Source organism: Oncorhynchus kisutch, unplaced genomic scaffold (assembly GCF_002021735.2).
Source record: "Oncorhynchus kisutch isolate 150728-3 unplaced genomic scaffold, Okis_V2 Okis06b-Okis10b_hom, whole genome shotgun sequence".
NCBI classification, from domain to species: domain Eukaryota; kingdom Metazoa; phylum Chordata; class Actinopteri; order Salmoniformes; family Salmonidae; genus Oncorhynchus; species Oncorhynchus kisutch.
The window spans coordinates 14848277-14876227 of NW_022261983.1; the positions used below are offsets into that span (position 1 = coordinate 14848277).

Sequence of the window (27951 nt, forward strand, 5' to 3'; positions counted from 1 at the left end):
GGGTCGTAAATGTCAGCCGAGTAATTTTATTTTGGGCAATGCCGAGGAAAGGGGCGTGAACTACATTACCCATAAAGCCTTTAGCCATGACGTTGTTCGTAAGTCCATCCTGCCGGGCATCCAACGGTTGGTTTGTGAACTGCAAAATCCACAAAGAAGAGAGGGAAGGGTCTGCTGCGCCCCTGGGTCGTTTTAAATTTGCCTTTAAAACCACCGAAAACTTAAACAACCGCTAGCTATGGCAGAGGGAGACAACAAAAGCGCCAACGTACTCGTAAGTAACGTTATCCCACTTTCGACTTGACAAGCTTTTGTTCCTGAATTAGGTAACGTTAACGTCGTGGTGTTGCTTGACTGCTGTCGTTCGCTTGTCAACGGCCTTCGAAATGCGAACAATTAACCAGCTATGCTAGCGAAGGAGGATTAGTGAAAACGAAAACCGTGGCCAAACAAATTGAATCATTAATCTGAGCAAATTAACCAAGCCATAACAATACATGGTTTGTTAGACGGCCTATGTATCATTTTACATAGGCCGTTAACATTATCTACACTAACAATTAACGTTATGCAGTCTAATATTGGCCTTATAGCTAACATTATTGCTCGGCTAACTAGCTGTTCTCGCATGATACGGCTAATTGGTGAAAGGTGTTTTTGTAGCTAGCTGTGTTTATTTGGCTGGCGAGCCAACACAGCGGCTGTCCGTAAGGTTATTTTAAATGTGACACGTTCAGCTGACAAGTCGAGAGAGCCCATGTCTGGCTAATTTGGATCTTGTGACATTTATTTAACATCCCCTTTGAAATTACCAAATGTGCGTTACCTTAACTATTTGATTAGTCACCGAAAGATGACTGACTATATATTTGGTGTAGAAGTTAAACGATTTACTCAATAATTAAGCATGGTTAGAGTGACTAGTGTAATTAAGACCATGGTCAGAAGTGGTCGCTGCTCGGACCGAGGGCTGAACGGCGATACATTTGAACGTCGACTGGTAACCTAGATGGTGTAATAACACTGACCTGTTCTAAACGAAATCCGGGGAATACAAAACAAAATTGAGCCTAATATATTAATGAACGTTAAGACTGAATTTCAGTGTATATACCCTTCCCAGAAAAAGTTCCAGTTTTCATTGTGCAGTTCTGAGGCTAACCTTTTTTAAATTGAATGATAATGACCGAGAAGACTATGTTTGAAGGATATATTTGCACTGGTGGTGTTAGGCCCGAGATAAAATCACATTTTATTGGTCACATACACATGGTTAGCAGATGTTATTGCGACGATAGCGAAATGCTTGTAGTCGAGGGCAGGTGGTGTGCCGCAAATCTCCCCCTGTCAGAGTCCAATACTTTCCTCCAAACACCGCCTTCGAGGGCATTTATACAACGGGTTAGGAACATATTCAAATAATTATTGACATATTTTCATTAACGTTATCTTGATTAATTTATTCATACAATTTCATCCTTCCACAATGTATAGTCCCGATACAAATAAGCATTTTAACGTCGAAGATTTAGCAGGTGGTAATTTGTGAGGTAGACACAGGCTGGAATGCCGTTTTAACCAATCAGGATCTGATCCGCCCGTTGTATAAATTGCCATAGAAACGGCCCCTTGCAACATTGATTGATTGGGGTTAGAGGAATAGAAAGCCACTGATCTGGAAGATGAAAATGATGAGGGTATCAGTCATCCAAAGCACAGAAACGCCTCCTAATGTTACCATCTACAAATCCCGAAACATGGACGAGATGTATCCTAGAGCTGGGCGATCTAAACTAGCGAAGGTCACAACAAACTAACGTTCTCATTTAATCGACACTGTTAATTAAGTACAAGCATATTACATTTGTAATCTTGTAGAGAACAATCTAATGATTCATTCTGTGATTCATAATGACATGGGCTAAAGAGAACTACTTACAAGCCCTAAAACCAACAATGCAGTCTATTACTTGGATGACTGTAGAGGGAGGGCCTTCCTCTGACACCGCCTAGTATATAGGTCCTGGATGCCAGGAAGCTTGTCCCCAGTGACGTACTGGGTCGTGCGCGCTACCCTCTGTAGCGCCTTACGGTTGGATGCCGAGCAGTTGCCATACCAGGCAGTGATGCAACCAGTCACCATGCTCACGATGGTGCAGCAGATCTTGAGGATCTGGGGACCCATGCCAAATCTTTTCAGTCTCCTGAGGGGGAAAAGGCATTGTTGTGCCCTCTTCAGGACTGTCTTGGTGTGTTTGGACTATGATAGTTTGTTGGTGATGTGGGCACCAAGGAACTTGAAGCTCTCAATCTGCTCCACTACAGCCCCGTCGATGTGAATGGGGGCGTGTTCGGTCCTACTTTTCCTGTAGTCCACGATCAGCTCATTTGTCATGCTCACATTGAGGGAGAGGTTGTTGTCCTGGCACCACACTGCCAGGTCTCTGACCTCCTCCCTATAGGCTCTCATTGTCGGTGATCAGGCCTGCCACTTGTGTTGTTAGCAAACTTAATGATGGTGCTGGAATCGTGCTTGGCCACGCAGTCGTGGGTGAACAGGGAAACCGGGAGGGGAATAAACACGTACCCCTGAGGGGCCCCCGTGTTGAGGATCAACGTGGCAGATGTATTGTTGCCTAGCCTTACAACCTGGGGGTGACCTGTCAGGAAGTACAGGATCCAGTTGCCGAGGGAGGTGTTTAGTCCCAGGGTCCTTAGCCTAGTGATGCGCTTCGTGGGCACTATGGTGTTGAGCTGTAGTTTGTCACATACACATGGTTAGCAGATGTTAATGCGAGTGTTGCGAAATGCTTGTGCTTCTAGTTCTGACAATGCAGTAATGTCCAACCTAACAATTTCAGAACAATTACCTTATACACACAAGTGTAAAGGAATGAATAAGAATATGTACGTAAAAAAAATATATATGAATGAGTGATGGTATAGAGTGGCATAGGCAAGATGCAGTGGATGGTATAGAGTACAGTATATACATATGAGTTGAGTAATGTAGGGTATGTAAACATAAGTGGCATTGTTTAAAGTGGCTAGTGATACATTACATCAAGATTGCAAGATGCAGTAGATGGTATAGAGTACAGTATATACATATGAGATGAGTAATGTAGGGTATGTTAACATTATATGATGTGGCATTGTTTAAAGTGGATAGTGATACATTTATTACATCAATTTTTCCATTATTAAAGTGGCTGGAGTTGAGTCAGTGTGTTGGCAGCAGCCACTCGATGTTAGTGATGGCTGTTTAACAGTAATGGTCTTGAGATAGAAGCTGTTTTTCAGTCTCTCGGTCCCTGCTTTGATGCACCTGTACTGACCTCGCCTTCTGGATGATAGTGGGAGGAACAGGCAGTGGCTCGGGTGGTTGTTGTCCTTGATGATCTTTATGGCCTTCCTGTGACATCAGGTGGTGTAGGTGTCCTGGAGGGCAGGTAGTTTGCCCCCGATGATGCATTGTGCAGACCTCACTACCCTCTGGAGAGCCTTACGGTTATGGGCGGAGCAGTTGCCGTAACAGGCGGTGATACAGCCCGCCAGGATGCTCTCGATTGTGCATCTGTAGAAGTTTGTGAGTGTTTTTGGTGACAAGCCGAGTATCTTCAGCCTCCTGAAGTTGAAGAGGCGCTGCTGCTCCTTCTTCACCACGCTGTCTGTGTGGTTGGACCATTTCATTTTGATGTGTATGCCGAGGAACTTATAACTTTCTTCCCTCTCCACTACTGTCCCGTCGATGTGGATAGGGGGGTGCTCCCTCTGCTGTTTCCTGAAGTCCACGATCATCTCCTTTTTAATTTTGTTGATGTTGAGTGTGAGGTTATTTTCCTGACATCACACTCCGAGGGCCCTCACCTCCTCCCTGTAGGCCGTCTCGTTGTTGGTAATGAAGCCTACCACTGTAGTGTCGTCTGCAAACTTGATGATTGAGTTGGAGGCATGCATGGCCACTCAGTCGTGGGTGAACAGGGAGTACAGGAGGGGGCTGAGAACGCACCCTTGTGGGGCCCCAGTGTTGAGGGTGGAGATGTTGTTACCTACCCTCACCACCTGGGGCGGCCCAGGACCCAGTTGCACAGGACTGGGTCGAGACCCAGGGTCTCGAGCTTGATGACGAGTTTGGAGGGTACTATGGTGTTAAATGCTGAGCTGTAGTCGATAAACAGCATTCTCACATAGGTATTCCTCTTGTCCAGATGGGTTAGGGCATTGTGCATCATTCTCACATAGGTGTTCCTTTTGTCCAGGTGTGAAAAGGCAGTGTGCAGTGCAATCATCTGTGGATCTGTTGGGGTGTTATGTGCATTGTGGTTCTAGGGTTTCTGGGATGATGGTGTTGTGAGCCTTGACCAGCCTTTCAAAGCACTTCATGGCTACCTACATGAGCGCTACGGGGTGGTAATCATTTAGGCAGGTTACCTTCGCTTTCTTAGGCACAGGTACTATGGTGGTCTGCTTGAAACGTGTAGCTATTACAGACTCGGGCAGGGAGAGGTTGAAAATGTCAGTGGAGACACTTGTCAGTTGGTCCTTGCATCCTCTGAGTACACGTCCTGGTAATCCGGCCTTGTGAAGGTTGACCTGTTGTATAGGTCTTGCTCACATCGGCTACGGAGAGCGTGATCACAGTCGTAGCACCAGGGCCTTGTGAAGGTTGACCTGTTGTATACGTCTTGCTCACATCGGCTACGGAGAGCGTGATCACAGTCGTAGCACCAGGGCCTTGTGAAGGTTGACCTGTTGTATAGGTCTTGCTCACATCGGCTACGGAGAGCGTGATCACAGTCGTAGCGCCCTCTTTAATTGATCTGTATTTCACTACATTCTCGAGCAGTTTGGTTCCCAACCTGAAACTCGGTCCAGGTTAATCTGGACTGTTTTGAAATTGGGTAGTGCAGCAGTTTTTCTATTGTCAGTCATTGAGATATTTATTTTATAACCTTTATTTAACTAGGCATGTCAGTTAAAGAACAAATTCTTGTTTACAATGACAGCCTACTGGGAACAGTGGGTTTAACTGCCTTGTTCAGGGGTAGAATGACAGATTTTTACCTTGTCAGCTCAGGGATTCGATCCAGCAACCTTTTCAGTTACTGGCCCAACACTCTAACTACTGGGTTACCTGCCGCTTATAACTTATAACTAATGTCCTGATCAACTAGCCCACGTTGGCATTTTTTTTTGTTGCTAATAGATTTTGTAGTAATGTTAGTCACTCAAATATCACATGAATACACATTAGCCATGGCAAAATGTATGGAATTGAAAGAAAATTGGCTTCAAAACTGAATTTTCTCAGTACACCACAATTTGTTTTGTAGAACTGCAGGAAATATGCTTTTTAAACCTGCAAAAATAAATTGTCTAGCAACAAGAGGGGCGTAAAACAGTTTGTGGCCATAGAAATAGATATGCAGGGGGGTGCTCCCCAATGCTGGCAAGGGGAGCCTGAGTGGGAGAAGGTTTGGGAACCGCTGTTCTAGAACAGTGATGGAACTCTAGAATCTGGTTGAAACTGTCTTCAGTTAAATCGTCCTTTGTCAGCTTAACGACAGCTCTCAGATGCGGCAGTCAGGCTTTGTCTATCGTTGATTACATTCATCCACCGAACAAACCTACCACAGAGGATCAACTGACAACTAGGATGGATCACGATGATGATCTGTGTGGCAAAACAAGTCTGTAACGTTAATAGCTATGCCTTTTCCTGGCTGGCTGTGGGTCATGAGACGACATGGTGTTTTTAGTGCCCTTGGAATAGAGATGTCTGTATGAAGACGGGTGTTTGTGGTGCCAGCACAACGTGGCATTATTTCACTTCCCAGTCCATTCACAATGACACCTCTGTTTTCCTCAACCCTTCGGCCCTGTGGCTCTGCTCAGCCGCCAACTGATAGTAGTAGAGGGATGTTTGGAAGTCAGCAGGGCTTAAGGTATTAGCAAGCCATTAAACAGTGGTATTTCTGTGGTGCAGTCTGTTTGCGTCCAAATGGCACGCTAGTCCCTATATAGTGCACTTCATTGACCAGAGTCCTATAGGGAATAGAGTGCCATTTGGGACTCAGGCTAGCTCCTTAGATGAACAGGCTAAACTGTTAACTATATGTGAATTGGAGTTCAGCGTTGTCTGGACTGAGAGTTAGATGTCTTTTCTTCTGAGTGCACCAGTGCATCTTGAGTCCTTGTCAACCTGAACCGTTATCAGGCTGCGTTTTCACACACCTTGGGGGGGGAGGAACTACTGCTGTGGCCTATTTATTGCCTTACCTCCTTACTCCATTTGCACACACTGTATGTAGATTTTCTGTTGTGTTATTGACTTTACGTTTGTTTATCCCATGTGTAACTGTTGTTTTTGTCGCACTGCTTTGCTTTATCTTGGCCATGTCGCAGTTGTAAATGAGAACTTGTTTTCAACTGGCCTACCTGGTTAAATAAAGGTGTTCTCAACTAACCTACCTGGTTAAATAAAGGTGAATTAAAAATTAATCACACTGGTCAAATTGCTACTTTGCCATGTTGGGAGCCGGGGATTTGTGTATGTATTTAAACAACGCTCAACACCTGGCTCTGCAATAGACTAGTGTCCTGTCCAGGAGGTTAACACCTGGCTCTGCAATAGACTAGTGTCCTGTCCAGGAGGTGTACTGGTAGATCAAGCTGCCTCACTCTTCAGAAACAGGAGATGGGCTCCTGTCTCATGGACCGTTCTGGCTCGTCCAAGGCTACTTCCTAACCTCTGTCTCTGGCGTGTGTCTCGGTCGGTGTCTGTGTTCCAGGCCCAGGAGACGGCCCAGCTGGAGGAGCAGCTGCAGGGCTGGGGAGAGGTGATCCTGGCTGGGGACCAGGTCCTGCGCTGGAAGAAACCATGGTTCCCTGGAGCCCTGATGGCAGCCACCACACTGGTCTTCATGTGAGTAGTACTCACACACACGATGCATACATCTGTCCTGTCACGCTCTCACACACACACACGTTACACACATTCGTCCTGTCACACACTCTCACACACAGCTGTCCTGTCACACACTCTCACACACAGCTGTCCTGTCACACACTCTCACACACAGCTGTCCTGTCACACACTCTCACACACAGCTGTCCTGTCACACACTCTCACACACAGCTGTCCTGTCACACACACTCACACACAGCTGTCCTGTCACACACACTCACACACAGCTGTCCTGTCACACACACTCACACACAGCTGTCCTGTCACACACACTCACACACAGCTGTCCTGTCACACACACTCACACACAGCTGTCCTGTCACACACACTCACACACAGCTGTCCTGTCACACACACTCACACACAGCTGTCCTGTCACACACTCTCACACACAGCTGTCTTGTCACACACAGCTGTCCTGTCTCACACACACACACACACACCAGGGCTTGACATTCAGGTAAATTTGCCAGTAGCACACCGTGCCAGTACCAAGTGACGACTCCAGGCTCGTGGGCGAGATCACAGGAGAAAGTTATTTAGGCAGAATTTTAATCATGGGTAATCACAATCAGCATGGTGGCTCCAGCAGGGGGTTACAGTCAGCGTTATCACAGAACACCACACAGAGAGAAGACAGACACACGATGGACAGGCACGCCCACACAGAGACGGAGTTTAGTTAAGTAGCCTGGTACGAACCAGAACAGCACAAGACAGGAGCCCAATCCCCTGTTTCTGTAGCATGAGGCAGCTTGTTGACCGAATTATCATCAGATAATTTTTTGAAGCTTTATAAATAGTTTAACTGTGTACATTGTTCAAGAGAATGTAGGCCTACCGTTTATGCTTTCGAATGGCCCATGTGTTTCCTTTGTCATGCCGGACACTCCTAAATGTGCAACACTGCCAATTGCAGTTGAGGAATAGATCATACAGCAGTGGGTAGCTTGGATCCTCTTTTTTTCAATCATTACCATCAAAACTGTTGTCTTTTCCCAGATTGCATTTTGATGTGTTGTCCAGTGACTGGGCTCATTGGAACACATCTCTTTCCACACGGCACTCAGCTGTGGAAGCAGTTGTGTGCTCTTGCCACCATACAGTTGATATTGAGGTGGCAGGGTAGCCTAGTGGTTAGAGCGTTGGGCCAGGAACTGAAAGGTTGCTGGATCGAATCCCCCGAGCTGACAAGGGACAAAGATCTGTCGTTCTGCCCCTGAACAAGGCAGTTAACACACGGTTCCTAGGCCGTCATTGAAAATAAGAATGTGTTCTTAACTGACTTTCCTGGTTAAATAAAGCATGTAATAAATATTTAGATCAATTTAATCAATAAGGGATGTTATATTTCTTGACAAGCAAGCAGCTCCAGGTCCTGTTTTCGCATGTTAAAATGCATTTCCTGCAGTTCCACAGTTTGACACATTATGCATCTCTTGGGGTATTTTGAAGACGCAGTATAAGTGAAAGGCTCCCTAAGTGCGTATTTCTCTGCCCCATAGCATAATGTGTTGATGCAGGAAGCCAGCTAACTTCCTACATTAACATATTCTGATAACTTCCTGCATCAACACATTTTGCTATGGGGCGTGCTATTCTACATAAACATTTTGCTAACTTCCTAACATCACATTTTGCTATGGGGCAGAGAAATTTGCAGTTTCATGGTTTTCTACATACACATTTTGTCATGAGTCTTGAGATATTTTGCCGTTTTTAAAGGGTAAGTTAACCTAAAATTCTACATTTCCCAAGTGATTCCATACATTGACTAGTTAGGTGGACTTTGCCTTCTCCCCCTGGCGTCTAGAACTGGAAAGCGACCAAAATAAAAGGGTCATGTGACTCGTGGCGTTTTGTTGTGCACTAGCTCTGCTCCATTAGTCAGAGCGATTGAGAAACCTGGGAATTGTTGACCAATTCTTTTGTTTTATTGAAAGCATTTGGCCAAATGATAATTTTTATATATATATATATATATATAAAATCAAAAGTATTATAGGTTTTGAGACAGGAAATGTGTTATTTTCCACCTAAAGTGATCGGTATTATTTTATATGGCCGACTGCAATAACATTGGAGATGGGTAACAACTGTGCATGTGTGTTTTCAGTCCGTGGCTTTAAGAAGGAACAAAATGTCACTGTTTTCCTTTTGAAAGAGACCGATACAGATGTGTGTAGTAGCCTAAGCACTTCATCAACGACGATGACAAAAAAAAACTGAAATGCTGGGGGGAAAACATAGAACTCTGACAGCTCTAGCTTCTGTATTCTCGTGTGGGGGGAACACATAGAACTCTGACAGCTCCTGCTTCTGTATTCTCGTGTGGGGGGAACACATAGAACTCTGACAGCTCTAGCTTCTGTATTCTCGTGTGGGGGGAACACATAGAACTCTGACAGCTCTAGCTTCTGTATTCTCGTGTGGGGGGAACACATAGAACTCTGACAGCTCTAGCTTCTGTATTCTCGTGTGGGGGGAACACATAGAACTCTGACAGCTCTAGCTTCTGTATTCTCGTGTGGGGGGAACACATAGAACTCTGACAGCTCTAGCTTCTGTATTCTCGTGGGCTGGATATGGTGTTGCTCCAAAATGGAGGGTGCTGCTGAGGTATGTAGTTTCTTCATTGCAGTTTGAGAGGATCTTATTGTGTTGTAACCATTGCACCATATCATGTAGACAGCCAGTTAGCAGATGTGTCCTGTCTTTATGACACGGGGTTGAAGGAGATCACAGATAGTAATTGTGTCATCTTACATTGCAGAATACACAGAATTAAAATAAAAGGATTTGCATTTAAATTATTTAGTATCTTGTCTACTTATCAATCTATAATGTCTGTGTTGGCTAGCCATTGTTTATTTGCATGGCAACATTTCATGCTTTTAACAACTCTATAGCCTTGCATGGTCCCAGGAACCCCCTGGTGTAGGCCTATTAGCGTGGAATGCATGGTCCCAGGAACCCCCTGGTGTAGGCGTATTAGTGTGGAATGCATGGTCCCAGGAACCCCCTGGTGTAGGCCTATTAGTGTGGAATGCATGGTCCCAGGAACCCCCTGGTGTAGGCGTATTAGTGTGGAATACATGGTCCCAGGAACCCCCTGGTGTCGGCCTATTAGTGTGGAATGCATGGTCCCAGGAACCCCCTGGTGAAGGCGTATTAGTGTGGAATACATGGTCCCAGGAACCCCCTGGTGTAGGCCTATTAGTGTGGAATGCATGGTCCCAGGAACCCCCTGGTGTAGGCGTATTAGTGTGGAATGCATAGTCCCAGGAACCCCCTGGTGTAGGCGTATTAGTGTGGAATGCATAGTCCCAGGAACCCCCTGGTGTAGGCGTATACCTGGAACTTTCACTTTCACAGTACCTGACACACACACATCACAGGCTTGGGCGCAGGACATACCTGGAACTTTCACTTCACAAGTGTGAGTCTTCTGCTTCCTGAAAACCAGTGTAGACCCCATAAGGTGAGGGATATTTGTCTGGAATGACATTTACCACGTATGATGGGAGAGGGAACTGGACCACCTGGACCCAGTGTCTCAGTGTGGAGGAACCACTCCAGAACGCTGCAGTATGAGACCGGTCTGAACGGTCTGGATTCACCATTTATACATCACCAAGTGGATTTGAGAATCTGGAGCAGCAGTCATGTACTTAGAACAGTTGCTTTTGTTTTTGTCAATATGAAACCAGATATTTCCAGTTCAATGTGTAGGCCTATATATCCTATTCTAATCAAATATGCCAACAAAATATTGTGGTATAATGTGAAAACATATATCCACTGTGTTTAGGCTGGTATAAAAACAACAACCCACAACCGCCCAGCTCATAGAGGTTTATGATCAGAGATCATTCAATAAAGTAAAGTTTAGCTACTTACTTGTCGGATCACTGTCCCATTTGGTCCAACTCAAATGGATCACTGTCCCATTTGGTCCAACTCAAATGGAGTTGTCTGCAAGTTCTTTTTTTGGATCAGGACAAATGTTTCCATGACAACAGAGTTGCTGTGGGCAGCAAGATCCCGGTGTTCCTCATCAATCAAGTTCCCTGCAGCATAAGCATTCTTAATGAGTTCGCAATGGAGCACAGTTGTCTCAACAGCACGACCCATCTGCTGTCTTCACTTCTCCCTGTGTAACTAATCAGTTACGCTAGGCTACTGTCTTCACTTCTGCCCAGAAAAAAACTTGCATCTGTGATTTGTGAATATGGGTAATACATGCACTTTTTTTTACGTAAAAGGCCACTCAAGTGTAGTTTTGTCACAACTAGAGATCTGTGGCATTTTGTTTTGAGGGAGTGTGCAATTGCCATGCTGACTGCAGGAGTGTCCACTAGAGCTGGTACTAGAGAATGTGATGTCAATTTCTCTACCATAAGCCGCTTCCCAAGTCGTCATTTTAGAGAATTTGGCAGTACGTCCAACCGGATTTGCAGACCACGTATATGGCTTCGTGTGGTTGAGCGGTTTGCTGATGTCAACATTGTGAGGTGGGGTAATGGGCAGGCATAAGCTACGGACGACGAACACAATTGCATGTTATCGGACGGGCAATTTGAATGCTCAGAGAGACTGTGATGAGATTGAGGCCCATTGTCGTGCCATTTCATAGGGCCTAATGAATTTATTTCAAGTGACTGATTTCCTTATTCGAACAGCAACTCGGTAAAATCTTTAATTGTTGCATGTTGTGTTTTTATATTTTTGTTCACTATAGTAAATGTAGCTTTTCAGAACCCTTGATAAGAATACCTAATTTCTCTGGTGTCCGCTTGTTTTGACTTGCAGTGGAATTGAGACATCTGTCCCTCTACCCCCTCCCCTCCTTCCTCCCAGGATGATCTACTACCTGGACCCCTCGGTGCTGACCGGCCTGTCCTGCACTGTCATGCTGCTGTGTCTGTCAGACTACCTGGTGCCTACTCTCGCACCCCGCATCTTCGGATCCAACAAGTGGTGAGAGCCTGGGGGTATATCTGGGGTACAGGGTGGAGGGGGTATATCTAGGGCAGAGGAGTTTGGTATCATCTGTGGGTGAAAGGATGGGGGTGTCTGCTTAGGGGGGAGGGCAGCAGAACTTTAGGGGTTGCCAGGGAGTAGGGCTTGTTGACGAGGGTTGTTGCCAGGGAGTAGGGCTTGTTGACAGGGAGTAGGGCTTGTTGACGAGGGTTGTTGCCAGGGAGTAGGGCTTGTTGATGAGGGTTGTTGCCAGGGAGTAGGGCTTGTTGACGAGGGTTGTTGCCAGGGAGTAGGGCTTGTTGACGAGGGTTGTTGACAGGGAGTAGGGCTTGTTGACGAGGGTTGTTGCTAGGGAGTAGGGCTTGCTGACAGGGAGTAGGGCTTGTTGACGAGGGTTGTTGCCAGGGAGTAGGGCTTGTTGACGAGAGTTGTTGACAGGGAGTAGGGCTTGTTGACGAGGGTTGTTGCCAGGGAGTAGGGCATGTTGACGAGGGTTGTTGCCAGGGAGTAAGGCTTATTTGTAGGGGTTTTGGGGACATGGTGTGATATTAGTTGAGCGTGACGTACATCTAATGTATCCAGGCAGTGTTGTCTTAAATCATTTCTAATTACAGTTATTAAAGAAGTGCTGATGTACAAACGAGAGAGAGGAGGAAAGTTACCAGCATGTTCCAACTGTAATCAACCTCTTGGGTCTGTCCTACAAACTCTCACACGGCTAACATGTACTCCTAGTGTTGGAGCTCTTAACCGCTAGGCTACCTGCCGTCCTCTGACCTTTGGAAGGAAAGGAGATGAGAGGGGGTTGGATTTAGATTTGCCTCCATGTAGCCCATTAGAGGATTTAGAGGTATCTCTATGTAGCCCATTAGAGGATTTAGAGGTATCTCTATGTAGCCCATTAGAGGATTTAGAGATATCTCTATGTAGCCCATTAGAGGATTTAGAGATATCTCTATGTAGCCCATTAGAGGATTTAGAGATATCTCTATGTAGCCCATTAGAGGATTTAGAGGTATCTCTATGTAGCCCATTAGAGGATTTAGAGGTATCTCTATGTAGCCCATTAGAGGATTTAGAGGTATCTCTATGTAGCCCATTAGAGAGATGGATTTAGAGCAGGGTTTGCAGACGCATGCATACATACATACTCACTCAGAGGACCTGCATACATACAAGCCACACACACACACACACACTGGGTCTATTTCAGTGTCTGGCAGTGAGTTCTGCTGGTTCATAAGCCCATGTTCTGACCTGAGCCTGAAATGGGTAGTTGTGGCTCAGCAGAAATGAAGGGCACTTCCCCAACTGCCTTATCAATGGGGCCATATGATATCTGATAGACTCCTCTCATTCTGCTGAGCTGGTTCTGATCAAGTGTTCCTGTTCAGATGGATGGAGAGATGTAGGGATAGTTGTTGACTGAATAAAACCACTGGTCTTGGATATAATGGTAATAATATCACTCTCCTCCCTCTCTTTTCCTTCCTTCTCTCCCTTCCCCTCTTTCTCCTCCTTCCCCTCTCTTTCTCCTCCTTCCCCTCTCTTTCTCCTCCTTCCCCTCTCTTTCTCCTCCTTCCCCTCTCTTTCTCCTCCTTCCCCTCTCTTTCTCCTCCTTCCCCTCTCTTTCTCCTCCTTCCCCTCTCTTTCTCCTCCTTCCCCTCTCTTTCTCCTCCTTCCCCTCTCTTTCTCCTCCTTCCCCTCTCTTTCTCCTCCTTCCCCTCTTTCTCCTCCTTCCCCTCTCTTTCTCCTCCTTCCCCTCTCTTTCTCCTCCTTCCCCTCTCTTTCTCCTCCTTCCCCTCTCTTTCTCCTCCTTCCCCTCTCTTTCTCCTCCTTCCCCTCTCTTTCTCCTCCTTCCCCTCTCTTTCTCCTCCTTCCCCTCTCTTTCTCCTCCTTCCCCTCTCTTTCTCCTCCTTCCCCTCTCTTTCTCCTCCTTCCCCTCTCTTTCTCCTCCTTCCCCTCTCTTTCTCCCTCTCTCCAGGTCTTCAGAGCAGCAGCAGCGTTTCCATGAGATCTGTGGTAACCTGGTGAAGACTCAGCGTCGCATCCTGGGCTGGTGGAAAAGACTCTTCTCGCTCAAGGAGGAGAAGCCCAAGATGGTACACACACACACACACACACACACACACACACACACCGAGACCCACTTTGGGTCTGTCGTCTGTTCTAGAACGGGGTCTGTCGTCTGTTTTAGAACGGGGTCTGTCGTCTGTTTTAGAACGGGGTCTGTCGTCTGTTTTAGAACGGGGTCTGTCGTCTGTTTTAGAACGGGGTCTGTCGTCTGTTTTAGAACGGGGTCTGTCGTCTGTTTTAGAACGGGGTCTGTCGTCTGTTTTAGAACGGGGGTCTGTCGTCTTGTTCTGGAACGGGGGTCTGTCGTCTTGTTCTGGAACGGGGGTCTGTCGTCTTGTTCTGGAACGGGGGTCTGTCGTCTTGTTCTGGAACGGGGGTCTGTCGTCTTGTTCTGGAACGGGGGTCTGTCGTCTTGTTCTGGAACGGGGTCTGTCGTCTGTTTTGGAACGGGGTCTGTCTGTTTTGGAACGGGGTCTGTCGCCTGTTTTGGAACGGGGAAGTGATGTCACTGCCGGTTTTCTTCCCACAGTACTTTGCGTCGGTGATCAGCAGTCTGGTGACGGTGGCCTGGATGGGACAGCAAGTCCACAACCTTTTCCTCACCTACCTGATCGGTACGTACCAGCACCTGTCTACCTGCCTGTACCTGTACCCTACCTACCTTATCTACATGTACCCTACTGACCTCCCTACCTACTTACCTACCTGTACCTTACCTACTTACCTACATGTACCTTACTGACCTCCCTACCTACATGTACCCTACCTACCTTATCTACATGTACCCTACTGACCACCCTACTGACCTCCCTACCTACTTACCTACATGTACTGTACTTACCTCCCTACCTACTTAACTACATGCACCCTACTTACCTACCTTACCTATCTGTACTCTACCGACACCCTACCTACCTGTACCCTACCTACCTGTACCCTACCGGCCGACCTACCTACTTGTACCCTACCTACCTACAGTGTCCGTACCCTACCAACCCATCTGTACCCTACCTACAGTGACCGTACCCTACCTACCTACAGTGCCTGTACCCTACCGACACCCTACCTACCTGTACCCTACCTACCTACAGTGCCCGTACCCTACCTACCCATCTGTATCCTACCGATGTACCTGTACCCTACCTACTTGTACCCTACCTACCCATCTGTACCCTACCTACCCATCTGTACCCTACCGATGTACCTGTACCCTACCTACTTGTACCCTACCTACCCATCTGTACCCTACCTACCTACCTGTATCCTACCTACCCATCTGTACCCTACCTACTTGTACCCTACCCATCTGTACCCTACCTACTTGTACCCTACCCATCTGTATCCTACCGATGTACCTGTATTCACACCCTTTGACTGGATTAAAATGGACTAAATTGAGATTTTGTGTCTCTGATCAACACATTATACCCCATGATGTCAAAGTGGAATTAAGTTCATTTTCTTTTTTTTACTAATGAATAACTATTCAACCCCTTTGTTATTGCAAGCCTAAATAAGTTCAGGATTAAAAATGTGCTTAACGAGTCACATAATAAGTTGCATGGACTCACTCTGTGTGCAATAATAGGGTTTAACATATTTTAGAATGACTACCTCATATATTACATAAAGTTATTTGTCAGGTCCCTCAGTCAAACACTGGTTCAACCACAAGGACCAGGGAGGTTTTACAATGCCTCGCAAAGAAGGCACCTATTGGTAGATGGTTAAAAACAACAACAAATAGTCCCTTTTTGAGCATGGTGAAGTTATTAACTACACTTCGGATGGCGTATCAATACACCTAGCCACTACAAAGATACAGGCGTCCTTCAGGCAACTCAGTTGCCGGAGAGGAAGGAAACCACTCGATTTCACCATGGTGATATTTAAAACCGTTAGTTTAATGGTTGTGATAGGAGGAAACTGACCTAAACAAAAGAGTGAAAAAATATTCCATAACATGCATCCTGTTCACAGCAATCCACTAAAGTAATACTGTAAAAAATGTGACAAATCAATTCACTTTTTGTCCTGAATATGAAGTTTTTAATGTTTGTTTGGGACAAACTGAAGGAGCGAAGTACAGGCATAATCCTAGAGGAAAACCTGGTTCAGTCTGCGTTCCACCACAGGCACTGTGAGATGAATTCACCTTTCAGCTGGACAATAATCTAAAACACAAGGCCAAATATACACTGTATAAGAAGACGTTGAATGTTCCCGAGTGGCAGTTTCGACTTAAATCTACTTGACAGTCTATGGCAATACTTGAAAGGTTTGCCTAGTAATGATTAACAACCAAGTTGACAGAGCTTGAAGAATTTTGATTAGAATAATGTGCAAATATTGTGGAATCCAGGTGTGTAAAGCTCTTAGACTCACCCAGAAGGACTCACAGCTCTTAGACTCACCCAGAAGGACTCACAGCTCTTAGACTCACCCAGAAGGACTCACAGCTCTTAGACTCACCCAGAAGGACTCACAGCTCTTAGACTCACCCAGAAGGACTCACAGCTCTTAGACTCACCCAGAAGGACTCACAGCTCTTAGACTCACCCAGAAGGACTCACAGCTCTTAGACTCACCCAGAAGGACTCACAGCTCTTAGACTCACCCAGAAGGACTCACAGCTCTTAGACTCACCCAGAAGGACTCACAGCTCTTAGACTCACCCAGAAGGACTCACAGCTCTTAGACTCACCCAGAAGGACTCACAGCTCTTAGACTCACCCAGAAGGACTCACAGCTCTTAGACTCACCCAGAAGGACTCACAGCTCTTAGACTCACCCAGAAGGACTCACAGCTCTTAGACTCACCCAGAAGGACTCACAGCTCTTAGACTCACCCAGAAGGACTCACAGCTCTTAGACTCACCCAGAAGGACTCACAGCTCTTAGACTCACCCAGAAGGACTCACAGCTCTTAGACTCACCCAGAAGGACTCACAGCTCTTAGACTCACCCAGAAGGACTCACAGCTCTTAGACTCACCCAGAAGGACTCACAGCTCTTAGACTCACCCAGAAGGACTCACAGCTCTTAGACTCACCCAGAAGGACTCACAGCTCTTAGACTCACCCAGAAGGACTCACAGCTCTTAGACTCACCCAGAAGGACTCACAGCTCTTAGACTCACCCAGAAGGACTCACAGCTCTTAGACTCACCCAGAAGGACTCACAGCTCTTAGACTCACCCAGAAGGACTCACAGCTCTTAGACTCACCCAGAAGGACTCACAGCTCTTAGACTCACCCAGAAGGACTCACAGCTCTTAGACTCACCCAGAAGGACTCACAGCTCTTAGACTCACCCAGAAGGACTCACAGCTCTTAGACTCACCCAGAAGGACTCACAGCTCTTAGACTCACCCAGAAGGACTCACAGCTCTTAGACTCACCCAGAAGGACTCACAGCTCTTAGACTCACCCAGAAGGACTCACAGCTCTTAGACTCACCCAGAAGGACTCACAGCTCTTAGACTCACCCAGAAGTCCAGGGGTATAAATATTTTCTGAAGACATTGTACCAACCTGTACTAAACCCACCTGGGCTAATGGCTAACTCAGCCAACCTGTACTAAACCTACCTGTACTAAACCTACCTGTACTAAACCTACCTGTACTAAACCTACCTGTACTAAACCCACTGGGCTGATGGCTAACTCAGCCAACCTGTACTAAACCTACCTGTACTAAACCCACCTGGGCTGATGGCTAACTCAGCCAACCTGTACTAAACCTACCTGTACTAAACCCACCTGGGCTGATGGCTAACTCAGCCAACCTGTACTAAACCTACCTGTACTAAACCCACCTGGGCTGATGGCTAACTCAGCCAACCTGTACTAAACCTACCTGTACTAAACCCACCTGGGCTGATGGCTAACTCAGCCAACCTGTACTAAACCTACCTGTACTAAACCCACCTGGGCTGATGGCTAACTCAGCCAACCTGTACTAAACCCACCTGGGCTGATGGCTAACTCAGCCAACCTGTACTAAACCTACCTGTACTAAACCCACCTGGGCTGATGGCTAACTCAGCCAACCTGTACTAAACCTACCTGGGCTGATGGCTAACTCAGCCAACCTGTACTAAACCCACCTGGGCTAATGGCTAACTCAGCCAACCTGTACTAAACCTACCTGTACTAAACCCACCTGGGCTAATGGCTAACTCAGCCAACCTGTACTAAACCTACCTGTACTAAACCCACCTGGGCTGATGGCTAACTCAGCCAACCTGTACTAAACCCACCTGGGCTAATGGCTAACTCAGCCAAAAGGTCCCACAACTGTAGCTTACTCATTGCTGCATTATTTCACACAGTCCTGGTGTTCTGAGTTCAAACAATCAGGTTCATACAAGCAGGAGTATTTAGGTCCAATCAGGTTCATACAAGCAGGAGTATTTAGGTCCAATCAGGTCAATACAAGCAGGAGTATTTAGGTCCAATCAGGTCAATACAAGCAGGAGTATTTAGGTCCAATCAGGTTCATACAAGCAGGAGTATTTAGGTCCAATCAGGTTCATACAAGCAGGAGTATTTAGGTCCAATCAGGTCAATACAAGCAGGAGTATTTAGGTCCAATCAGGTCAATACAAGCAGGAGTATTTAGGTCCAATCAGGTTCATACAAGCAGGAGTATTTAGGTCCAATCAGGTCAATACAAGCAGGAGTATTTAGGTCCAATCAGGTATCCTAGTGGTTAGAGCGTTGAGCCAGTAACTGAAAGGTTGCTGGATCGAATCCCCGAGCTGACAAGGTAAAAACCTGTCGTTCTGCCCCTGAACAAGGCAGTTAACCCGCTGTTCCCCGGTAGGCCGTCATTGTAAATAAGAATTTGTTCTTAACTGACTTGCCAAGTTAAATAAATAAAATACAATCGGTTGTATTCATTCTGGTGTGTGACATTGTAGCTGCCCTCTCTCCTGCTTTCTCCTGTTGCTATAGTAATGATTACAGTGACCGTTAAAGCCACCTGACACCACTAGAGAAGTGACCACATAGGAAGGATGTACGAAGGTTGACAGTAACGGAAGTCCTTGGACATGTTCCAAATGGCACCCTATTCTCTATAGGGCTCTGGTCAAAAGTAGTGCACTACATGGGGAATAGGATGCCATTTTGGGATACACAACCTGTCAGTTTATGGATGTTTCCCAACACAAGTCCAATTCTGACTCAAATGTTTCCTGGTTTATACATGCATGTCTTTGTATACCAGGCCAACACAACAAGTATTGCTTGGCACCTTATTCTAACTATATAGTGCACTACTTTTGACTAGGGCCTATTAGGGGTAGTGGACTATATAGGGAATAGGGTGCCATTTCAGACCGGAACCCAGCATTAGCTATATATTCCAAACATCACCGGAGACCTTGGCTAACTATTGGTCTGACTGCGTAGCTGTAACAGACAAGCACAAGGCCCCATAGCCAGCTGACAGCTGTTCAGTAGTCAGTGCATTGTCATCCTGCCACTGTAAAATACCACTAAGAGAAAGGGTTATACATCATAGGATCAGTCCCTATTAGGGGAACCCCATAGGGTTCTGATCAAAAGTAGTGCACTACATAGGGAATAGGGTGCCCTTTGGGAGGCAAACCTAGTCTCTTTACCCAGTTCACCAGACAAACTCTCCTACAGAATCCCGACTTGTTTTATAAATGGTGAGACATTGTTCCACTGAACGTGGAGTAGGTTGTTTTAATAGACCCGTTAGGAACCAAACTGCACAGTGGTGGAGGGACTAACCTGAGCTTGTCCAATAAGAACTAATGAAAACAGCCCGTTAAGCAGTATGCTGTTTAGTTAGTCCACACATTTCTTGTTAACAAACTATAGTTTTGGCAAGTCTGTTAGGACATCAACTTTGTGCATGACACAAGTCATTTTTCCAACAATTGTTTACAGACAGATTATTTCACTTATAATTCACTGTGTCACAATTCCAGTAGGTCAGAAGTTTACATACACTAAGTTGACTGTGCCTTTAAACAACTTGGAAAATTCCAGAAAATGATGTCATGGCTTTAGAAGCTTCTGATAGGCTAATTGACATCATTTGAGTCAATTGGAGATGTACCTGTGGATGTATTTCAAGGCCTACCTTCAAAATCAGTGCCTCTTTGCTTGACATCATGGGAAAATCAAAAGAAATCAGCCAAGACCTCAGAAACAAAATAGATGGCATCATGAGGGGAAATTATGTGGATATATTGAAGCAACATCTCAAGACGTCAGTCAGGAAGTTGAAGCTTGGTTGGAAATGGGTCTTCCAAATGGACAATGACCCCAAGCATACTTCCAAAGTTGTGGCAAAATGGCTTAAGGACGAAGTCGAGGTATTGGAGTGGTCATCACAAAGCCCTGACCTCAATCCTATAGAACATTTGTGGGCAGAACTGAAAAGGTATGTGCGCGAGCAAGAAGACCTACAAACCTGACTCAGTTACACCAGCTCTGTCAGGAGGAATGGGCCCAAATTCACCCAACTTATTGTGGGAAGCTTGTGGAAGGCTACCCAAAACATTTGACCCAAGTTCAATAATTTTAAAGGCAATGCTACCAAATACTAATTGAGTGTATGTAAACTTCTGACCAACTGGGAATGTGATGAAAGAAATGAAAGCTGAAATAAATAATTCTCTCTTCTAATTATTCTGACATTTCACATTCTTAACATAAAGTGGTGATCCTAACTAAGACGAGGTATTTTTACTAGGATTAAATGTCAGGAATTGTGAAACTGAGTTTAAGTGTTTTTGGCTACGGTGTATGTAAACTTCCGATTTCAACTGTAGTGACTCTGTTTCCTTTGTTCCCAGTGAGTTTCCTGCTCCTGCTTCCTGGTCTGAACCAGCATGGCGTCATAAGCAAGTACGCTGGCATGGCCAAGAGAGAGATCAACAAACTGCTGAAACAGAAGGAGAAGAAGAACGAGTAGGAAGAAAGAGGAGAAGAAGAACGAGTAGGAAGAAAGAGGAGAAGAAGAACGAGTAGGAAGAAAGAGGAGAAGAAGAACGAGTAGGAAGAAAGAGGAGAAGAAGAACGAGTAGGAAGAAAGAGGAGAAGAAGAAAATGAGAAACCCGTAGATCAAACGTTTTTAAAAAAGGAGCTTCAACGAAGTGCTTCCTGTACTTCCTCAGTCTGCTCAGACCAACTCTACACACGCCCTCTCCCCCCTTGACCTGTCACCTAACCAACCAATCACCTGGCGGGATTTGTTTTTCAACAGGAAGTGTTTTTCCACCTATCCTCCCACGCATGCAGTCAGTCGCCACGTCGGTCAAGGCTTTAGTTCACGAGTAGACCACACTGAAACATTACAACACACACATATGAACCCCCCCCCCACATGGAGGTGGCCCCCAGCTGTGTCTGTCTCTAGATCCTATAAGGAGGTGTTTAAGATGCCAGTCACTTATTACTTTTGAAGTCCGAGGAAAGACTACAGAAACCTCTAGCAATATTATTATCCCCTCCCCCCACACATATAATAAAACTACAATACAATATATAATAAAACTACATCTCCCAGAGAGGATGGTTAGTTTAATGGACATACTGATGGTAGGTGGGGTCAGTAATTACATCTCCCAGAGAGGATGGTTAGTTTAATGGACATACTGATGGTAGGTGGGGTCAGTAATTACATCTCCCAGAGAGGATGGTTAGTTTAATGGACATACTGATGGTAGGTGGGGTCAGTAATTACATCTCCCAGAGAGGATGGTTAGTTTAATGGACATACTGATGGTAGGTGGGGTCAGTAATTACATCTCCCAGAGAGGATGGTTAGTTTAATGGACATACTGATGGTAGGTGGGGTCAGTAATTACATCTCCCAGAGAGGATGGTTAGTTTATTGGACATACTGATGGTAGGTAGTGTCAGTAATTACATCTCCCAGAGAGGATGGTTAGTTTATTGGACATACTGATGGTAGGTAGTGTCAGTATTGTTTCAGGAGGCTGGGACACCGCTGTTGTTGTTGTTGCCATCGTTCCTTTAACTTTCAGATTCCTGCTTCTGTCTGTTTTTAAGATTGCACTGAAACCGTAGCAGAAACTGGAGTTTAGAGTAGAGAAGCAGACCTAGGTGACATCTCCCACGTGGCACCCTATTCCCTATGTAGTGCACTACACCTATAGGCCTTGGTCAAGAGTAGTGCACTATCTAGGGAATAGTGTTATTTGGGACTCGAGCCTAGTCTGGTGACATTTGGAATATATAATTCAGGGTCTGAAATGGCACCCTATTCCTTATGTAGTGCACTAGCCCTATAGGCCCAGGGCAACAGTGTAGTGCACTATCTAGGGAATAGGGTGCTATTTAAGACACCGCCCTGGTGTGAGCCGACACTGGTTCAGAGGCACAGACCTAGGATCAGCGTAACCTGCCCCCTACCCTGACCTTACTGTCTAGTCCAGGGGATCTTTACCTTACTAGTCCCACTGCTGTTACGCTGTTAGCTGGACCTGCTAGAGTCCTTTCTGTCCCTCTATCCCTGTCTCACGACAGTCTAAACCCAGCTCACGTTCCCTGTTAGTGGGTGAACAATCCAACGCTTGATGAAATCTACTAATAACGCTGTTAGCTGGACCTGCTAAGAGTCCTTTCTGTCCCTCTATCCCTGTCTCACGACAGTCTAAACCCAGCTCACGTTCCCTGTTAGTGGGTGAACAATCCAACGCTTGATGAAATCTACTAATAACGCTGTTAGCTGGACCTGCTAGAGTCCTTTCTGTCTCTCTATCCCTGTCTCTCTCTGGTCGGGGGGCCGATGATTGTAAATACGCCAATCCTCTTCCTATCTTTTATCTCTCTGTCTTGTCTGTGTTTATATTCTTTACCTACTATCTCGCTGCTCCTCTCCTCCATTTCATCTGTTTGAGTTCTCTACAAAACAATGAATAAAGTCTGATTTAAATGAACATGGATGGCGGCTCATTGATCCTGCTTCGTAGTTTACCCTTCGGGTGTTGAACGTTGACGTTAGGGAAGGAGAGGGAGGGGTGTTGAATGTTGTTGATGTTAGGGAGGGAGGGGTGTAGAATGTTGTTGATGTTAGGGAGGGAGGGGTGTAGAATGTTGTTGATGTTAGGGAGGGAGGGAGGGGTGTAGAATGTTGTTGATGTTAGGGAGGGAGGGAGGGGTGTAGAATGTTGTTGATGTTAGGGAGGGAGGGAGGGAGGGGTGTAGAATGTTGTTGATGTTAGGGAGGGAGGGGTGTTGAATGTTGTTGATGTTAGGGAGGGAGGGAGGGAGGGGTGTTGAATGTTGTTGATGTTAGGGAGGGAGGGAGGGAGGGGTGTTGAATGTTGTTGATGTTAGGGAGGGAGGGAGGGAGGGGTGTTGAATGTTGTTGATGTTAGGGAGGGAGGGAGGGAGGGGTGTTGAATGTTGTTGATGTTAGGGAGGGAGGGGTGTAGAATGTTGTTGATGTTAGGGAGGGAGGGGTGTAGAATGTTGTTGATGTTAGGGAGGGAGGGAGGGGTGTAGAATGTTGTTGATGTTAGGGAGGGAGGGAGGGGTGTTGAATGTTGTTGATGTTAGGGAGGGAGGGGTGTTGAATGTTGTTGATGTTAGGGAGGGAGGGAGGGGTGTTGAACGTTGACGTTAGGGAAGGAGAGGGAGGGGTGTTGAATGTTGTTGATGTTAGGGAGGGAGGGAGGGGTGTTGAATGTTGTTGATGTTAGGGAGGGAGGGGTGTTGTTGATGTTAGGGAGGGAGGGAGGGGTGTTGAATGTTAGGGAGGGAGGGGTGTTGAATGTTGTTGATGTTAGGGAGGGAGGGAGGGGTGTTGAATGTTGTTGATGTTAGGGAGGGAGGGAGGGGTGTTGAACGTTGACGTTAGGGAAGGAGAGGGAGGGGTGTTGAATGTTGTTGATGTTAGGGAGGGAGGGAGGGGTGTTGAATGTTGTTGATGTTAGGGAGGGAGGGGTGTTGTTGATGTTAGGGAGGGAGGGAGGGGTGTTGAATGTTAGGGAGGGAGGGGTGTTGAATGTTGTTGATGTTAGGGAGGGAGGGAGGGGTGTTGAATGTTGTTGATGTTAGGGAGGGAGGGAGGGGTGTTGAATGTTGACGTTAGGGAGGGAGGGAGGGGTGTTGAATGTTGTTGACGTTAGGGAGGGAGGGAGGGAGGGGTGTTGAATGTTGTTGATGTTAGGGAGGGAGGGGTGTAGAATGTTGTTGACGTTAGGGAGGGAGGGAGGGGTGTTGAATGTTGTTGATGTTAGGGAGGGAGGGGTGTTGAAACTGTACTGACCGTCCCCCTCCCCCCAGGGCCAACCCTCCATTTTAAATGTCCTGTCAGACAGACGTGGTTAGATAGATGTACTGTTCTACTCCTGGCACTGGACTCACTTGCGCACACACACACCCTTTCAGTCTCCTATGCACACATTCTCTCACACAGTTCCCATTAATTAGTTATTTTATTAAGTGAAAAGCCCCTCTAGTTCAGTGCTGTACCACTCAGCCCAGATCTGCCAGTTCAGTGCTGTACCACTCAGCCCAGATCTGCCAGTTCAGTGCTGTACCACTCAGCCCAGATCTGCCAGTTCAGTGCTGTACCACTCAGCCCAGATCTGCCAGTTCAGTGCTGTACCACTCAGCCCAGATCTGCCAGTTCAGTGCTGTACCACTCAGCCCAGATCTGCCAGTTCAGTGCTGTAACACTCAGCCCAGATCTGCCAGTTCAGTGCTGTAACACTCAGCCCAGATCTGCCAGTTCAGTGCTGTACCACTCAGCCCAGATCTGCCAGTTCAGTGCTCTTCAGGGAGCAGGTTTATTAGTCTGAAGTGTTATTGCAGGGAGTTGTTCTGACTAGATGGAGTGTTAGTGGACTGGTTTTGGACTGAACTTCACTCAGTTGGGTCAGAGTTGTGTGTGTGTGTGTACACGTACAGTTGAATTGTGTGTTTAGTAGAGTCGGAGGGAACAGCAGTCCGTCTCCCAGCGTCGTGTTGCCCACAGGACTCTCTCTCCAGACTGTCTCCTAGGGTTACCTGGACCTGCTGGAGTCCTGGTCTCACCTGAAACACACACACACACAATGCGCACACACAAAACGCATGCACACAAACAGCTGTGGTTCGTACAGGATACTGTGGGTTTACATGAGAACATGTAAGAAAGAAAACAAAGTGTGTATTACCTGTCAGTATATCATGTTGATGCCACAGTGTGGGTCTACCAGTGGGGTCGTGTGGTGAGGGAGAGGGGCTAGGACTCCTGTGCTCACTGCGATAGGTCGTCCAGTAGGGGGTGGGCTCCTTGGGATTGGTCACCTCTCTCATGGCCACGCCCTCACGATTACGAGACCAATTACTCTGACCCAGCCTATGAAGAACATTGAACTGGAGGGAGAAAGATATAGGGGGGAGATGGGGAGAGCGAGAGGGGGGTAGAAGGATAGAGGGGCCAGAGAGAGAAGGTGCAGAAGGATAGAGGGGCCAGAGAGAGAAGAAGGATAGAGGAGGGGGTAGAAGTATAGAGAAGGGGGGGGGGGGGGGGGGGGGTAGAAGTATAGAGAAGGGGGGGGGGGGGGGGGGTAGAAGTATAGAGAAGGGGGGGGGGGGGGGGGGGGTAGAAGTATAGAGAAGGGGGGGGGGGGGGTAGAAGTATAGAGAAGGGGCCAGAGAGAGAACATAAGAATAGGGGTTTAGGGGGACAGCGAGGGAGAACAGGGGGCGAAATAGAAAGATACAGGGGACATGAGAGGAAGATACAGGGGATATGAGGAGAGGAAGATACAGGGGACATGAGGAGAGGAAGATACAGGGGACATGAGGAGAGGAAGATACAGGGGACATGAGGAGAGGAAGATACAGGGGACATGAGGAGAGGAAGATACAGGGGACATGAGGAGAGGAAGATACAGGGGACATGAGGAGAGGAAGATACAGGGGACATGAGGGGAGGAAGATACAGGGGACATGAGGAGAGGAAGACGTCGTTGGTAGAATGGAGAGGTGTGGGAAAGAGGGAGAAGAATAGAGGTGTTCCATTTTATTCAGTTCAGTGGTTTCCTTCCTCTGAGGCTACAGCACCCTCTACTGGTGACATTAAGTACTGAAGACAGCTGCCTCTGACAATTATAGTGACGACATGAATGTAGGTGTTGCACTGAGACAACACAGAATGAAAAAAAGCTCAACTGACGGTCCTTCATCCATCCATTCAGAATGAGTTGGTCGTACCGGGATGATGTCTTTGGGGTTATGGATGTCTCTGCTGTGTGTCTGTGATTGGCTGGTGGATGTGTGACTCAGGTTCAGCTGACTGGTGTGCTGGGAGGGGTAGGCGGGATCTCGGGGAAAGAAGACCAGAGGTTGGCCATCGGCCTCCCGCCCACAGTAACTCTGGAGAGAACCAGGAAGAGGATCTCAGGACAGGTCATGCCAAAGACACACACGTGTGTGTGTGTGGTGTGTGTGTGTGGTCGTGGTACAGTTCTATAATACCATCTAGTGGTACAGTCCTGAGTGTGTGTGGTTGTTGTACAGTTCTATAATACCATCTAGTGGTACAGTCCTGAGTGTGTGTGGTCGTGGTACAGTTCTATAATACCATCTAGTGTTACAGTCCTGACCTGAGTGTGTGTGGTTGTGTAGCTGGTCCCAGATCCCTGTGGGTCCCCTAGTGACAGGGTGCTCTGGTGCATCAGACGCCCATGCCTCGGGCCTGAAGACTGGGGTTTGCCTGGACCCCGCTGCCCAGTCAAGGCCTCTGGGATGTGGGTCATCCGGCTGCCCATGGGCACACTATCCACCTTACTACCCTGGCCGAAGCCTACTGTCACCACAGCTGTGTCCCGGTTCTTAGACATACTGCTGGTCAGTCCCCTGGAAAACAACATATCATTTTATCTATCATGGTTCAGTCCCAAATCGTATCCTATTCCCTGTATAGTGCACTACTTTTGACCAGAGCCCAATGATAACCTATTCCCTGTATAGTGCACTACTATTGACCAGAGCCCAATGATAACCTATTCCCTGTATAGTGCACTACTATTGACCAGGGCCCAATGATAACCTATTCCCTGTGTAGTGCACTACTATTGACCAGGGCCCAATGATAACCTATTCCCTGTATAGTGCACTACATTAGACCAGGGCCCAATGATAACCTATTCCCTGTATAGTGCACTACATTAGACCAGGGCCCAGGCTACCTGGTTGTCTGTACAGTAACAGCCCGATATTTTCATGAAATAAATCGCAATGCAATAAAGAATAATGTGATTATTCATTTTATTTTCTATTTGTAGCCTAAACACAGTCCCCACCATTGTTGACAAACATAAAATCCTTCATTTTATTATAAGATACGCCGTTATAAGGAAATGATTTATTAAACCAAATGTTATCATGTGAAGAAAACGTAATGGCATAGCTTCATGCAGTAACTAATAAAGACCTTCTTCTTCTCGGTAATGTTTTGTACTCACCCAAACTCCAGCCAAGAAGCACAATATCGGAAGTTCTAATTCATTGTTGAACTTCTGTTGTTATGGATACAAGTAAACAATTCTAGCAACAACATAGATATAGAATTACAAGACAGGCGAGACCAATTTTTAGCATCACGGCCTGAGTGTCCCTGGATTGTTTTTGTTTGTATTATTATTATTTGTAGCTTGGATTCAGTCATATTGAGACGCAGGTGACTCATTTAGAAACGTTGCATACCCACAAAATATCTCCCAGAACATCAGTGCGCCAGTTTTCACACGAGGCATTTATAAAAACGGAACTTGACGTGCTCATCCTCCCGCGAACGTTAGACGGATCCTGCGTGTGCAGTTTCCAGTGGTTGAAGTAGATCTATTGCTTTGCAGGAAGTCAAAGGTAGCCTATTAGTAGTAATCTTGCGTAAATTGAGAATATATGTTTACACTC

The 27951-nt window shown here is 46.5% G+C and overlaps 2 protein-coding genes and 1 long non-coding RNA gene across 6 annotated transcripts; 1 reads left to right on the forward strand and 2 right to left on the reverse strand.

The window, feature by feature from the left end:
* Window positions 1-88: 88 nt before the first annotated feature.
* LOC109883946 (ADP-ribosylation factor-like protein 6-interacting protein 1) lies at window positions 89-22978 on the forward strand. 2 transcript variants are annotated; one of them, XR_004206828.1, is made up of 7 exons: window positions 102-274; window positions 6795-6928; window positions 11831-11950; window positions 13938-14055; window positions 14559-14643; window positions 20867-21926; window positions 21989-22976. XR_004206828.1 is itself a non-coding variant. In XM_031814109.1 (6 exons), the coding sequence occupies exons 1-6, from the start codon at window positions 239-241 to the stop codon at window positions 20983-20985; spliced, it is 612 nt and encodes a 203-aa protein (XP_031669969.1). In that variant the 5' UTR covers window positions 89-238; the 3' UTR covers window positions 20986-22978. The 2 variants fall into 2 exon arrangements, 1 of the variants encoding a protein (XP_031669969.1); XM_031814109.1 differs by having other exon boundaries at window positions 89-274; window positions 20867-22978.
* Window positions 15880-27951, reverse strand: LOC116359947 (uncharacterized). 3 transcript variants are annotated; one of them, XM_031814108.1, is made up of 6 exons: window positions 27501-27817; window positions 26640-26892; window positions 26248-26409; window positions 25203-25404; window positions 24953-25080; window positions 15891-16203 (listed from the first exon to the last, which is right to left on the reverse strand). In XM_031814108.1, exons 2-5 carry the CDS (start codon window positions 26874-26876, stop codon window positions 24968-24970), a joined length of 714 nt encoding a protein of 237 aa, XP_031669968.1. In that variant the 5' UTR covers window positions 26877-26892; window positions 27501-27817; the 3' UTR covers window positions 15891-16203; window positions 24953-24967. The 3 variants fall into 3 exon arrangements, with proteins under 3 accessions (XP_031669967.1, XP_031669968.1, XP_031669966.1); XM_031814107.1 differs by having other exon boundaries at window positions 15880-16203; window positions 24953-25404; window positions 27501-27949; XM_031814106.1 differs by lacking the exon at window positions 15891-16203 and having other exon boundaries at window positions 24240-25404; window positions 27501-27951.
* LOC116359948 (uncharacterized) lies at window positions 17423-18806 on the reverse strand. Its single transcript, XR_004206829.1, has 3 exons — window positions 18025-18806; window positions 17675-17983; window positions 17423-17644 (listed from the first exon to the last, which is right to left on the reverse strand). It is a non-coding gene; the product is annotated as an uncharacterized LOC116359948 (long non-coding RNA).

Excerpts from the sequence above, each read along its gene's own strand:
- LOC109883946 (XM_031814109.1), top strand. The coding sequence starts at position 239 with ATGGCAGAGGGAGACAACAAAAGCGCCAACGTACTC. Across the intron at positions 14,056-14,558 it reads AGGAGGAGAAGCCCAAGATG|TACTTTGCGTCGGTGATCAG; the intron begins GTACACACACAC and ends TTCTTCCCACAG. Across the intron at positions 14,644-20,866 it reads TTTCCTCACCTACCTGATCG|TGAGTTTCCTGCTCCTGCTT; the intron begins GTACGTACCAGC and ends CTTTGTTCCCAG.
- LOC116359947 (XM_031814106.1), bottom strand. The coding sequence starts at position 26,876 with ATGTCTAAGAACCGGGACACAGCTGTGGTGACAGTAGGCTTCGGCCAG. Across the intron at positions 26,410-26,639 it reads ACACAACCACACACACTCAG|AGTTACTGTGGGCGGGAGGC; the intron begins GTCAGGACTGTA and ends GGTTCTCTCCAG. Across the intron at positions 25,405-26,247 it reads ACCCCAAAGACATCATCCCG|TTCAATGTTCTTCATAGGCT; the intron begins GTACGACCAACT and ends TTCTCCCTCCAG.